Here is a 14,470-nt window from a genome sequence, read left to right on the forward strand (position 1 = left end):
AGTTGGCTGAGAAGGATATTATAAGGAAGCCTGAATTCCAACATAGCGAGAAGCCTACAATCCAAGCGGTTCGTGCGTAATTGCATTCCTCATCCAAGTTCAGATCAAATACATCAAACTAAAAAAAAAAAAAAAAATAATTAATATTTTATGGCTGTCGAGACATTTTTTGGAACAATCTCTCACAGCTTTCTAATGAGTGTTAAAACTCGTTATGAATTACTTGATCAAAAAAATTTGATCATATGGCGCCCTTAATTATATTTATTACTATACATAGGCTCATTTCTACGTATTATTCTTCTGATTTATCTCATCTCCTTATAAATCCGTCATAAAATGATTCTTATACAGTGATTTTGTACATAATTAACTATACGTCGACGGCGCAGTCGTCGTCGTCAATAATATGTACAATATTTCTATATCTGCATGTATGATTAAAGAAAAATAATATGCTGTACGTCCTATCATTAAATTATGATTCAATGATCAAGCTGTTATAAATTTGAGTGGAAGCTGCTTATATATGTTTAATATTATTCGTGATCATACGTCAATTCGGCCTATGATTAAATAAATACGTACGTAGCATCGATTTCACTAGTGAGCTTGAACTAATCGTTTTGAAAAGAGCTTTCTTATTAATATTATTCAACCAAGCAGCTGATTACCACTATCATGCACGTACCACCTGAAAAGTACTGACAGTGATCCATAAGCTGATCAAATCTAACATGATAAATTTAGCCAAAACAATATCTCGATGATGTGTAATTGTGACATCGACAAAATTCAGGCGATAGTATTTCAAATATACATAATCAGGTAAATTTTCAAGATTCGTTGATTCAAGTCATGTTAACATTACCTACACTATAGATTCTGTACATAATTGTTAACTCAAAATTGTCATTATTGATGCATAGTTCCTATACCACAAAAGAATTCATCTTCCTGGTTTCCTTTTGCCATTTCTTTTATTTATAGGTAAAACAGAGAAATCTGGATTTGAAGCTATCAGGATATCTGTGTTATTCTTAGCCGTCTGCAAAGGTCTTGGTCTTGTTTGAACAGTGAGTGGATGCTTTGATTGCGATTGATCTTCCTGTTGTTGTTGCTGCTGCTGTAAATACAATAGTTTTTCCTCTGGATTTTTCTCAAAGTATTTTGGATTTATCCCCCTTTGTGAAACTGATGTAAAGTTTGAAGATACTAGTGAGATGTTTGAAAATGATGGAGCAGGAGTGACTCGTTTCTCATGAGGATCCGGAAATGGATAATCATTGGCACTTAAACCGTCTTCTTTCCCTTCTGCACTAGCATTGTTCAAAGTGGCCGTCGAATCTCTTGCATAACGGTCGTAAATATTGTCAATGGCCATTGAACTTGTTGTTTGAGTTTTATTAGGCAAGCCTCTGTTTGGTGTAAGAAGTGAATGCGTCCTAGTAAAAGTTGCATCAACCGGGCTGTTCACAGTGGAGGAAATATGTGAAGAGTATGACGATGATGCATCATCATCCATTGAATTTTGAGGAACAATTCTATCCTTGTGTTCATTATTTGCATTTGATAAGGCTGCCACAGGTCCATACAACTCATCATCATTATCATCCTCTTTGATTTTTGGTGGAAGTTGTGAAGCATTTAACGCTGACTGGGAAGCTAATAGACTTTCGTTTGTATTGATAAAACTTGGATTTGAATAGACAGCAGGATCATTTGTTTCTGGACCTTGAAGTTGATCAATTGCATTGGCAATTTTAGTTCTATAGGTTGCTTCCCTAGTAATACCAGTTTCTTCAGCTTTATTAAAAGAATTTGGGGGATCACTTTCATAAAGTCTTTTTGTTTCTTGAATCAACGGATCTGGTCGTTCATTGAAAGGGTACCCAGGAAGTGACTGACCAGTTTCTGCTTCAGCTGAAGATTCCAAATTGCTTGGAAGTGGTGGGGCTGATAAACTTTCAGCAGAATCCCTATTTGAATAAGGCTCTGTCAAAACATCACCATCCATATTATTGAAAGAAACCGCAGCAAGTTCTGATGGTAACATTGGAAGCTCCTCATTACCAGTAGTTGTGGGCGTTGGCATAGGACGAGGACCAGATGGTTTGGATCCAACATATGGTACACTATTAGCGTTGTACGCTTCTGGGTGAGGGCTCAAATCATCATTTGTATTTGGGTAAGGTGCCCTCCAAGGTTCTGAAGCTTGTTGTAACTCGTTCGCATCATATCCAGCATTCGGTATATCCGAAGGGTATGGTGCACTTGGAATATATTCTTGTGTTGGATTTTCATTTCCACGGTCAAAATTGAATTCACCTCTATAGGCTGTTGATAAAGGAGCCAGAATATTTTCGGGGGATCTATAACCTGTGGAGTTACTCTGACCACTTCTATTGTTTTCACCACGCATTGAATCATAAAGTTGAGTAGATGGGTAATCATTCAGATTTTCATGAGTTCTAGTGTAATTCATAGAGTTGTCAAAGGTTTCATTACTTTCATGAACAAAAGGTTCTCTTTCTTCTTCATTTTCATTTCCCTCTTTTCCTTCATAGGAATTCTTGCCAAACTTGACATCTGAATTTCCGTCAACAGTACCATATCCATAATTCAGTGGTTCTAATTGATAATCGTTACCAAATGTATCTTTTCTTTTCAGAACCCTTCTAGATGAGACAGTTCTTCTCATTATGCATAACAAAACTCCAGACACCGCAATCAACACCGTAGCAGCTAGTACAATCCAGCCACCCCAATCCAAATGAGGCACAAATAAAAGAATATCAACTAGAAATGATAATAATGATATTAGAAAACTGGGTATAGTCCATAATAACAAGAAGAATAAAAATCTTAGAGAATTGGAAGGACCATGCCAATGCAATAAAGCTGATGAAAATAATAAAATAATGGAGAAGCCAGCAGATATTGGATGAACAACAAGTAGCTTTGAGACTGATCTTCTAGCATTTGAAGGCAGTGAGAAACCATCAACATCATCCAGTTCTTTACCAGTGTATCCTATACCAACTTTTGAACAACTATTTCCTCGACACAGCCCAAATACCCCAAATTTATAACCATCATATGTACATATGGATATGCTTTTTGTGACTGGAACTGATAATATTGCTATCAGTTGGAATGCAAATGCTATAGATAATACCACCACTAGCGTTGTAGCAGGACGAATACGAGGAGCCATTGCTTGCAGTGAGTCAATAAGTCAAGCATCAATCAAGTGAAGGAGTGTAATGAACCTGGGTAGTTCGAAAGTGTGGCAATAGAGCTCGTTTCCTCGATATCAAAACCGTTTATGAACTATGTAAAACTTGTTTGAAACGAGCATTGTTTTTCCTGATCTGTTTTCATTTTCTATTTTTGATCTGGGAATTTTCTTGTCTCCGCGCAACAGCAAGCTCTCAGATGTGGCGGTGAAGCGGTGTGACACTAGCCTCAACAAAGCGATCTGTGGCTGGTGAGCTTCTGGGCGTGGACTGACCAACTTTTAAATTTTTTCTAAACCTCTATTTACTTCTCATCTGAAAAGCCTGATCGAATATGAATCTGTTGTTTTAGAGAAGATATATCATAGGTTCCCAGTGGCTTTGATACCCATAACGTTACTAATGAGTATCACAAACCACAACCAAAAGATTCACAACAAGTTTCGGGATTCAGATGAGCTGCTGGAGTCTCAAGAATCGAGAGGTGATATAAGGTCCAATGAAGAAAACAAGTCTAAGAAACGTAAAAGAAAAAGAAAATCTGCTACCATTCCAGCAGTCAATGATGATGAAAAGGTAGCCTTACCTAAAGCGGGATTACAACTCGGGGAGAATTCCCAGGGTGAAGATTTAAGAAAGAAATTCAAATCAAATGGATCTGGATCATCAGGTAACGCTGGATTTAAAATTCATACAAATTCTCAAAAAGACCAACCTTCTGGAAAGAAAAAGATAAGCTCAAAAAAAGGTCGGAAATGGTGCAAAGGTGGTGAATTTTTTTAGTGATGATGAAGAAGAATATAGGGACAGCCGAGCTCAAAATGTCACTAGAGACTCTCTTAATACCAGGGCGAAAGAATTATTGCAAATACGAAAAACCTTACCAGTTTACAAAAACAAAGATGATATATTAAAAAGACTCCAGAAGAATAGAGTGACTGTGCTGATTGGTGAAACTGGTTCGGGTAAATCTACTCAAATTCCACAATTTTTATTACCTTTGAATAAAAAAGGTATTGCTGTTACACAACCACGTCGTGTTGCTGCCATAAATTTAGCTACAAGAGTTGCAGAGGAGGCAGGATCTATGCTTGGTGAAAAAGTTGGTTATTCGGTGAGATTTGATAATAAGAGCACACATCATACTAAATTGAAATATTTAACCGATGGTATGCTGTTAAGAGAGTTGATGGTCCAAGCAACATTACCACAGTATTCTACAATTATCATCGATGAAGCTCATGAGAGAACAGTTCTTACTGATTTATTGATGGGGTTTTTGAAAGAGTTGTTGGCCAAAAGAGAAGATTTAAAATTGATCATTATGTCTGCCACATTGGATGCGGAAAAATTTTCAAAGTTTTATGATGATGCAGAAATTCTTTATGTGGAAGGTAGAATGTACAAAGTTGATCGAATGTATCTGGATCGTTCTGTTGATGACATTGTTGATTCAACAATCAAGGCAATTATTCAAGTCAATAATGGTGAATTAGAAGGTGATATACTGGTATTTTTACCTGGTCAAGAAGAAATTGACAAAGCTGTAAATTTGCTTGAAAGAGTTGCCCCTGGCTTACCTAGAGAAGCTCCACTGATTGTCCCACTTCCTCTTTATGCCGCATTACCACCAGCTGAACAAGCAAAAGTATTTATTCCAATGAAAGCTAGAAGACGGAAGGTGATCTTGGCTACCAATATTGCTGAAACTTCGATTACTGTCCCTGGCGTTAGATATGTGATTGACTCAGGACTGAGAAAAGTCAAAGTTTGGAGACATCAATTAGGTCTTTCCACATTGTTAACAGCTCCAGTTTCCAAAGCATCAGCAACTCAAAGAGCAGGTAGAGCTGGGCGTGAAAGGGAAGGGAAGGCTTATCGATTATACACCGAGGGTGATTATCTAAAACTTCCAAATCAAACAGAGCCTGAGATTTCTAGATCAAATGTTACTTCACCAGTACTTATGTTGAAAAGAGCTGGAGTTGATGATATTTTAAATTGGTCATGGTTAGAGCATCCTGGTGAGGACTCATTGATCTCAGCCTTAACTCAATTGTATCAGTTGAAAGCTTTGGATGATCAAGGCAAAATAACTAAGCTAGGTACTCAGATGGCTATTTTACCATTGGAACCCCAGCTATCAGCTATTTTATTGAATGCTCATGAGACAGGGTGTTTAACACAAGTTGTCGATATTGTTTCTTGTTTGTCAGTCGATAACTTGGTCATGAATCCACCATCCGAGACAAGAGATGAAGTGAATGAAAAGAGACTAAGTTTGTGTCTATTGGGTGCCAGACATGGTGATTTGATTATGTTGAAGGAGTTGTTTGATTTTTACATTCAATTCGATAATTCCCAGGAAAGACAACAATGGTGTAAAGAGTTGGCCCTATCATACCGTGGATTCAAAAATGTTTTAAGAGTGCGTAATCAGATCCGTCAATATATGGTTTCGTTGACTAAGGAGAAATATCTATTTGATGAAGAAGAAGATGAAACAAAACCAATGGATATTCCATCAGTCTTGAAATCATTTTTAGTGGGGTTCGTTTCAAACACAGCGATTGGTATGCCTGATAGATCATATAGAACAACCACTTCAGGTCAGTTGATTTCTGTTCATCCTTCATCTATGATTTTCAGTAAGAAATCAGATGCTATCATGTATACCGATTATGTGTATACTACTAAAGGGTATGCTAGAAATGTCAGCACAATTGACCTTACATGGCTTCAAGAAGTTGGATCTCATCTTCTTGCATCAAAAACCAAAGTCGCATAGAGTTAAATAGAACTGTTGTATTTAGAAAATGTACTATTAATTTTAGATTTTACTGTTTCAATAGATGAGTTCTGCCAAAACACAAGGGTTTTTTTTATCGTTTTTATGGAATCTGGATTCTGAGAAAAAATGAGCCATGATTGTGCATTCTTAACTTTTGGGAAATTGTTGAGTTACTGGCCATTAAACTGCTAGATATGTTATCCATTCATGCCAAGATTGGACTGGGGGTAGTGGCTTCATATACATCCTACGCTTTGTATGTTTCATACGCAGCAAATAGGGAAATCACAAAAAGAGCACAGATAGAAAAAGCCAGATCTGAGGAGTCAAGGTTAAAACAGGAAGCAATCCCTGATAGTATCTTAGATAAATACTCAAGTTTCACTGTTGCTGGTAGATTTGAAAACCCATTTGAAGAATATAGAGTTCAAACATTATTTGAGTTTTTCCTTAGTAGGATTTTAGAACTTTTTGAAGGAAAGGGAAGAGGAAATGTTCCATCAAAAGCCAGGTTAAGAGAGCTATTACCAATTTATGAACCTGACTTTGAACTTCTTAAAGAATCATCATTAGTTGACAACGCTCAAAAAGTTGAAAGCACTGATATATCAATACCCAAACATCAAGATCGCTTAACATTCACCTGGCTAGGCCAATCATGTGCATACGTTCAAATAAGTGGTGTCAATTTCCTTACAGATCCTTTATTTAGCAATTATTTGGTCAACTCAATTTTAGGGCCTAAAAGAATAACTCCATCACCATGCAAATTAAACGAACTACCAAAACCTCATTACATTATGGTTTCTCATAATCATCCAGATCATTTTGATGAGGAGGTTGCCGAAGAAGTGAAAAATGCTTCAACGTGGATTGTTCCTATGGGGTTGAGAAAAACCTTGGCTAAGAAAGGTATCTACAATACTATAGAGTTGGACTGGTGGGATAAAGTGAAATTGCCTGTTGCTGAGGATCCAAATAATCTTTATGAGGTTGCTTGTACACCTGCAATGCATTGGTCAGGTAGACATTTATTGGACTCGAACTCTACCTTGTGGTGTTCCTTCTTGATTTTGAAGAATGGTAAACCTATTTTTTTTCACGCAGGTGATACTGGATATGTCCATGATTTATTCAAGATGATAGGTTCTAAATTTGGGTATGGCTTGAAATTAGCCATGCTTCCATGCGGTCAATACTGTCCTCAATGGCATCAAAAACCCCGTCATATAAATCCGGAGGAATGTGTCAAAATAATGGATGACTTAAAAGCCAAAAAGATTGTTGGTGTGCACTGGGGCACATTTGTGTTAAGCAGTGAACATTTCCTTGAACCAAAATTGAAACTCGAAGAATTGGCAAAGAGTCTGAATAAAGCTCATGATATTTTTGCTCCAGATTTTGGCAAGACTATAATATTTGACATTGGCGATGATGCAAACGAAGATGAGAGTAGGTATATTCCAGTTAGAGATGGGAAAAGTATACTAGTTAAATAGATTGATACTTTCCGTAATAAGCATATACACATCTATTATAGATTCTCTAAATACATATTATTTGTTAACGATTTTTTTCAAAAACTCATCATAATTCCCTTCTTTAATATTGTAAGTGTGTTGACCTAACACAGGAAATGATTGAGCTTTGACATCATTTACATAATTTTTCACTGCATTAACACTCAACTCATAACCATTCAAATATTTCTTCAAAAATTTCGGACTATGCTCACTATTATTCATATCCAAGGCATCTGCTTGGACGAGCACTTGTCCACTAGTATCAGGGCCAGCACCAATGCCGATTGTTGGTATTCTTAGTGTATTGGTGAGTGTTTTGGCAACTTTCGCTGGAATTGCCTCAAGAACAACAGAAAAAGCACCAGCATCTTGTACGCTTAAAGCGTCTTCATAAACGGATATTGCACTATCAACAGTGCTACCTTGAACTTTGAATCCGCTCAAGGCGTTTGCTCTTTGAGGAGTTAAACCAATATGTGCCATAACAGGGATTCCAATTTTGGTCAACTCTTTGATTGTAGGAGCCAATTCAACGCCACCTTCAAGCTTAACTGCATTAGCTCTTCCCTTTGATATCAACGATATAGATGATTCAATAGCTTTTGAAATAGAAGACTCATAAGATCCGAATGGTAAATCTGCCACTATAAAGCTCTTGTCAACACCTCTAGCCACTGCACGACAATGATATAAGAATTCGTCGAAAGGAATTTCATTAGTGTCTTCATAACCTAAAGCAACCATTGATAGAGAATCACCAACAAGTACTATATCAACATTGGCATCATTTGCAATCTTTCCTGATATGTAGTCATGAGCTGTGAGCACAGAGATTTTTTCCCTTTTGATGTATAATTGACGGATGTCATTGATGGAAATTCTTTTGGTGGTTCTTTGAGCACTCTCTATTACACTAGAGGCATGAAACAGCCTTCTTCCAGTGAAACATCGCTGTCCAAATCTTGGAAACATGATCTTGTGCACTTGGGACTCAAACAAAGGGTTTTGAATTAGAGCTACGATTTCATCATTGTGCCAGTTTTCAACGGTTGACATTTTTTTCTTTTGTAAGTGCGCCAACCGCGGCCGCGTTGGCCCTTGAACTCGTTTTGCCGAGGAGCTGGAGCTGGAGCCGGTATAAAAGCGGATTGGCGATGAAAAATTAAGAATCATGAACACCGTTTGCAATTAAAGGTATAGATATTGGTATATATTCGAGATAACATGGTTGGGTTTATTGGTAACGTTGAGAGTTTCTACTCTAAGGACAGTGTCAAGCTACAATTGAAGAACGGAGGTGAAGATGGAACCTCTTTGATACCTTTCAGTGAATTGGTGAACTCAGTCACCGAGTTGAAGAACGGTTCAAGTTTTTATGTTAAGCCTTGGTTATTCACTGGTGATTTACAAACAATGTACTTCTCAGCTGCTGACTTCTCCAAAAGTTTCCAAGTTCACTATGGAAGAAGGCTAATCACATTCCCTGATGGTGGAAGTGCAACTGCAGACTTCACCATCCCTGCTCCAAAATCAAAACATGAATTTGATGAGTTAGCTGCAAAGTATCTACCAGAAGACTGGCCTAGACAACACCCAAGAACCAGATTTCTGACACCAGAAGAACTTTCCAGCCAAGGAAGCAATGACACAAAACCATTGATTGTCATTTGTCATGGTCTAGGTGGTGGTTCACATGAACCTGTGATTAGATCATTAGTTGAAAAATTAACCAAAGTTGATGGATTTGAAGCCGTTGTCTTAAACTCTAGAGGCTGTTCAAGATCTAAGTTAAGTACACCAGAACTATTCAATGGACTGGCAACTGATGATTTACGCCATTTTGTTGAGCTTTTGAAAAAATTATACCCAAATAGACCTTTATATGCCGTTGGTTTTTCATTTGGTGCCACAATTTTGGCTAATTACTTAGGTGAAGAAGCTGAAAACACCAAGTTCGCTGCTGCTGCTTTGCTATCAAATCCATGGGATATGGTTGATTCATCATATCGTTTCCCTTCACGTTTCTTATCAAGATTTTTATTCCAGCAACCAGCAACTCAGTTTTTGGTTAGACTTATCAAATCTAATAGAAAAGCTCTGTATGAACATCCTCTTATCACAGAAGATACCATCAATCACAAATATACTTCAATCGCAGATTTTGATAATAGACTTACTGCTCCATTATATGGGTTCCCTACTGCTTTTGCTTATTACAGAGCCGCAAGTTCAGTGAACAGAATAATGCAAATTCATACACCCCTATTAGCCATCAACTCTCATGACGATCCAATGGTTGGTGTTCATTCCATTCCTGTCGAAGAAGCCAAAGTGAATCCATATATCGTTCAGTTGAGAACTGATATTGGTGGTCATTTAGCTTATATCCAATCAGATGGTGATTCATGGGCCACAAAGAGAATTGCTGAATATTTCAAAACTTTTAACGATATGGTTGATTCAACTCAAAAACCTGAAACTGATTACAAAGTTCCAGTTTCAAAATACGATTACAAATTACACTACTAACTGCTTAAAAAACACACACATAGATTATAATATATATGACGTTTAAATACTCTTTAAGATCCACCTTCACCCCTTTGGTTTACCCATTGTGCACTACCACTTTGTCTAGGTTGAACAATATCACCTTGAGCATATAAAGGTTTTTTACCAAATAACTCCATTTGCTCCACGGAGTCTTCTATTTCTAATTTATAAACTTCAGTTTTTGATCTATCCTTACGCTGATTTACTGTTAAAAACCTCAATATTTTTTGTAAATCAGCTTCACTTATTCTATTTCTTGGAAGTTTCTTATCCTCATCAACAACATACCTTTTGGAAACATCAGCAACTCCATCAAGTCCAAAGGCTAAAACATAGCTCATTTGCTTACCCCATCCTTTATTATACAAAGTTGGATTATCATAGGCTTCTTCACAAGAGTCAACATGAATCCATCTTTTTTGAGACTCAGAGTATACTTCACACCAAACATGATCTTCCGCGTTCCAAATGTATCTAGTCCTTATACCTAAAGCTCTCAGTAACAAGCAAAAGCAATTTGCCCATTCACCACATCTTCCATTCCTAGTGGAAAGCAATTTGACAGGGTCATTATATCTTGGATACCGTATTATTGAACCATCTTGACATTGATAAATTTCTGTACGACCAGCGTTACCATCTCTTGCTTCTTCTGGACTTGGTGCTTCAACAGATATCAGTCTTGGTTTACCTTGGTTTGGTGTGGCTTCTGGCTCATTAGTCCATTTGAAGAAATCATGTTTAAACCATTTCAATAATTCCATAACAATGAAATCTGTGTAACCCCATTCAACATCAAGCTTTTCACCTTTTGCCTTCTTGGATTCTTGAGCTTGAGTTCGGTCATCAACACCTTTGTAGATCTTCTCCAGGTCAATTGAGTCTAGAGCAGCTTCTTGAGCGACTGGATCTTCATATTTCATTATGGATGCAAATAAAGAAGGAAGTTGTTTCCCAAGGGGACTTCTCATCACCGTATCTCTGTAACTGTTCACCAGCTCCTTGTAATCCTTCTTGGTTTTCTTGTAGACATAGTCTCTGTAAGCAGCGTTAAGCTGATCAGCAAAGCCCTTCAAATCCAACGAGTCGCTCATTTGCTTCACTTTCTCGCGTTGATGTTGTCAGTTTAACGACAGCATAACATTATTGTTTCTTCAGTTTAAAAGGCCTTGTATTCGCGAGCCTTCAGATTTCGCGAATTTTCCTCACAGCAAATAAATTTGGTTTTGGTATAGCAACAGAGAGTTTATTTGTACCTTCAAAGTTTAGCAATTGCTGAGATGGATCACTATAAATATCTCGAGGTTTGACTTCTGAAATGTTGTTACATCTCACTAAACTTTAGAAGGTCACTATCAAAAATGACAAAGGTTTTCGTTACAGGTGCAACAGGTTTTGTTGCTCAGCATTTGATCTATCAACTACTTGGAAAAGATTACACCGTTGTTGGTTCCGTTCGTTCAACTGAAAAAGGTGATACGTTGACTTCATTGTTCAAGAATCCAAACTTCCATTACGAAATTGTCAAAGATTTGATCAACTCAAAAGATGATTTTGATAAGGCATTACAAAAACATCCAGATATTGAAGCAGTCTTACACACCGCATCTCCAGTTTTCCCTAGTGATTTGAAAGACGTTGAGAAAGATATGATTTTACCAGCAATTCATGGTACTAGAAATGTTTTACTTTCCATCAAAGAGAATGGCAAAAATGTCAAGAAGTTTGTCTACACATCATCACTTGCTGCTGTACGTTCAGAACAAAGCTATAGCTCAGATGAAGTGGTTACTGAGGATTCTTGGAATAAGATTACTTTAGATGAAGCCAAATCAGATGAAGGTTTAGCCTATGAAGCGTCAAAGACACATGGTGAAAAGGAGGTCTGGGATTTTTTCAAAGACAATAACGTCGATTTTAAATTCAGCATAATCAACCCGGTTTATATCTTTGGTCCTCAATTATTTGACCATTATGTTAAGGATCAGTTGAACTTTTCAAATGAAATCATCAATGGTTTGCTGAAAAAGGAGGATAAAAAGATTCAAGGGTATCAAATTGATGTTAGAGATGTTGCAAAAGCTCATGTTGCAGCTATTGAGAATCCTAAAACAACAGGTCAAAGATTGATCACCGCGTTAGCACCTTACACACAGCAAACGATCTTGGATATTATTAATAAAAACTTTTCAGAATTGAAAGGGAAAGTTGATGTTGGTGAGCCAGGGTCCGACGAAAAGTTTTTCAAACAATACTATACACTTGACAATTCAAAGACTAGAGAAATTTTGGGGTTTGATTTTATTCCACAAGAGCAGACTATTGTGGACACCGTTTCTCAAGTTTTAGCTGCTCAGAAGGGAAAATGATCTGATAGACTTGACTACAATGATGAATTTGATGTTGTTTCTAGAAATATACAAGTTATTTGGAAAGATTAGTTGTACTAGAACAGTCGAAGCTTTAATGTACCTATACTATAGGCATCCAGTAGATATGAATTTCAGCAACCTGTTCATCATCTCAACACGCATACAGGGTATAAATGTAACAAGTTAAAGAAATGGAGACTTTGGAGAAGGAAAAACAAGTCTTAACATTGTCTTCATTTGAAAGTTATACTTTCGATAATTCTAAGGGTTTGAATTAATCAATCAAAAAAAAAACCATTACTGACACTGACTCGAAGGCTATCTGTTCAAAAGAATTGATTATTTACATTGGTTTGATCTATATACACCTCTCCTCTATTTCATACGAGTTGTATGACATGATATTTACCTTTTCCGACTCTCAACAATAAAACTTTACCATCAATCAATTGTTCATCTCCAATCAACATTGAATCTGATGTATCAATTCTAATTCTTTCATAACCTTGGTAAACTCCACCACTTGTTATCAATTTACGTGCTTCGTTTCTTGATATATCTTGAACTTTTGAAAGAATAGCACTATAAGGTTTCCCAATAAATTCTTCTTTAGGTAAGACTTTCAATACATTTGCGGCTTTGAAAGAACTGATTAGCTCATCAGATGTAATATCTGGATATGGATCTTCGGGTAAAGGATATAGTATTGAACTAACAATCTCAGCATCTTTACCAGATCCAACACCATGAATCAAATCTGTAACTTCATTAGCCAAAATTCTTTGAGCAGATCTGATAGTTGGATCTTCATTATGTTTGGTAATGATTTCTTCAATTTGTTTCAATGGTAAAAAAGTAAAAATTTTCAAAAGTTTTTCAACTTCTGAATCTGGGGTCTTGATGAAGTATTGATATAAATCGAATGATGGGGTGACTGTTGGGTCAATAAATACTGCATTTCCAGCACTTTTACCAAATTTTTCACCAGATGCAGTGGTGAGTAATGGAACAGTAACACCAAATGAAGATCTTCCAGTAAGTCTTTGAATTTCCTTATCTTTTTTATTGTTTTCTTTTAGATTTGCTTTCAGTCTAGTAATAAAATCAATACCTGCTGTTATATTCCCCCATTGATCATTACCTCCAACTTGGATGGAGACATTTTCATTACGGAATAAATGCCAGAAATCATAAGCTTGTAAAATTTGGTAGGCAAACTCATTGAAACCAATACCATTTTCTGATTCTAATCTTCCTTTAACACTATCTCTAGCTAACATTTGTCCAACCCTAATATGACGGCCATATTTAGCTAGGAACTCAAGAAGTGTGACATCTTTCCACCAGTCGTAATTGTTCTTGGATTGAATTCTCCCTTCTTCAATGACTTTAGAAGTGCTCAAGTATTTAACATATCGCACACCATTGTTAAAGAAATGCTCCATTTGTTGTTTAATCTTTGAAACGTTATCCAATCTTGTTTGCTCTTCCATAGTTGCTCGTTCAGTTGTTCTCCCACTTGGATCACCAACTGCTCCAGTTGCACCTCCAACTAAGCCGGTAATATGATGTCCTCTGAGATTGAAATGAAGAAGGATTAACAAAGGTAGAAGATTACCCAAATGTAGTGATTTTGCAGTTGGATCAGCACCACAATATAATCCTAATTTTGTCTTTTCTAATACTTTTTCAAGTTCCTCACTTGTTGTACTTGAGATCAAACCTCTTTTATTTAGATGTGCCATCAAGGGTTCTTCTAAATCTTTTTTCAATTCATTTTGATCAACAAGGAAATTTCTGTGGAAAGTAGAGCTGTATCTTATGGAAGACCTAGCCCCTCTATACAGAGAATGAGGTTTCAAAAGTCTCATAGTACCTATCTTTGGCTGTTCCTATGCATGATAAAAGGACGTCTTTATGGTGTTTTTTTCAAACTGAGTTTTTCAAGCATTTACACTAAAATCGCGAAACAAATCAACTAGAACATCTACG

At 36.7% G+C, this 14,470-nt stretch overlaps 8 protein-coding genes across 8 annotated transcripts; 4 read left to right on the forward strand and 4 right to left on the reverse strand.

The window, feature by feature from the left end:
• Window positions 1-949: 949 nt before the first annotated feature.
• On the reverse strand, window positions 950-3,217 carry RIM9 (Rim9p; the record flags this gene model as incomplete). The annotated part of the gene is made up of 1 exon (XM_019184511.1): window positions 950-3,217. The coding sequence occupies one exon, from the start codon at window positions 3,215-3,217 to the stop codon at window positions 950-952; it is 2,268 nt and encodes a 755-aa protein (XP_019042204.1).
• A 401-nt stretch (window positions 3,218-3,618) lies between these two features.
• On the forward strand, window positions 3,619-6,027 carry DHR2 (RNA helicase; the record flags this gene model as incomplete). Its single annotated transcript, XM_019180389.1, has 2 exons — window positions 3,619-3,997; window positions 4,023-6,027. Exons 1-2 carry the CDS (start codon window positions 3,642-3,644, stop codon window positions 6,025-6,027), a joined length of 2,361 nt encoding a protein of 786 aa, XP_019042205.1. The 5' UTR covers window positions 3,619-3,641.
• A 197-nt stretch (window positions 6,028-6,224) lies between these two features.
• Window positions 6,225-7,529, forward strand: FMP30 (N-acetylphosphatidylethanolamine-hydrolyzing phospholipase D; the record flags this gene model as incomplete). Its single annotated transcript, XM_019181160.1, has 1 exon — window positions 6,225-7,529. One exon carries the CDS (start codon window positions 6,225-6,227, stop codon window positions 7,527-7,529), a length of 1,305 nt encoding a protein of 434 aa, XP_019042206.1.
• Window positions 7,530-7,586: 57 nt separating this feature from the next.
• Window positions 7,587-8,525, reverse strand: ECM31 (3-methyl-2-oxobutanoate hydroxymethyltransferase; the record flags this gene model as incomplete). The annotated part of the gene is made up of 1 exon (XM_019181204.1): window positions 7,587-8,525. The coding sequence occupies one exon, from the start codon at window positions 8,523-8,525 to the stop codon at window positions 7,587-7,589; it is 939 nt and encodes a 312-aa protein (XP_019042207.1).
• Window positions 8,526-8,822: 297 nt separating this feature from the next.
• On the forward strand, window positions 8,823-10,013 carry WICANDRAFT_23623 (YheT family hydrolase; the record flags this gene model as incomplete). Its single annotated transcript, XM_019180997.1, has 1 exon — window positions 8,823-10,013. A coding segment is annotated over one exon (1,191 nt), but the record flags the coding sequence as incomplete, so codon positions are not given.
• A 122-nt stretch (window positions 10,014-10,135) lies between these two features.
• Window positions 10,136-11,200, reverse strand: PNG1 (peptide-N4-(N-acetyl-beta-glucosaminyl)asparagine amidase; the record flags this gene model as incomplete). Its single annotated transcript, XM_019183101.1, has 1 exon — window positions 10,136-11,200. One exon carries the CDS (start codon window positions 11,198-11,200, stop codon window positions 10,136-10,138), a length of 1,065 nt encoding a protein of 354 aa, XP_019042209.1.
• A 267-nt stretch (window positions 11,201-11,467) lies between these two features.
• WICANDRAFT_25637 (SDR family oxidoreductase) lies at window positions 11,468-12,475 on the forward strand (the record flags this gene model as incomplete). Its single annotated transcript, XM_019181167.1, has 1 exon — window positions 11,468-12,475. One exon carries the CDS (start codon window positions 11,468-11,470, stop codon window positions 12,473-12,475), a length of 1,008 nt encoding a protein of 335 aa, XP_019042210.1.
• Window positions 12,476-12,858: 383 nt separating this feature from the next.
• Window positions 12,859-14,349, reverse strand: MSY1 (tyrosine--tRNA ligase MSY1; the record flags this gene model as incomplete). The annotated part of the gene is made up of 2 exons (XM_019185457.1): window positions 12,859-14,275; window positions 14,324-14,349. The coding sequence occupies 2 exons, from the start codon at window positions 14,347-14,349 to the stop codon at window positions 12,859-12,861; spliced, it is 1,443 nt and encodes a 480-aa protein (XP_019042211.1).
• Window positions 14,350-14,470: the final 121 nt, after the last annotated feature.

The sequence above is a fragment of the Wickerhamomyces anomalus genome, assembly GCF_001661255.1.
Source record: "Wickerhamomyces anomalus NRRL Y-366-8 unplaced genomic scaffold WICANscaffold_1, whole genome shotgun sequence".
Taxonomy (NCBI): Eukaryota; Fungi; Ascomycota; class Saccharomycetes; order Phaffomycetales; family Wickerhamomycetaceae; genus Hansenula; species Hansenula anomala.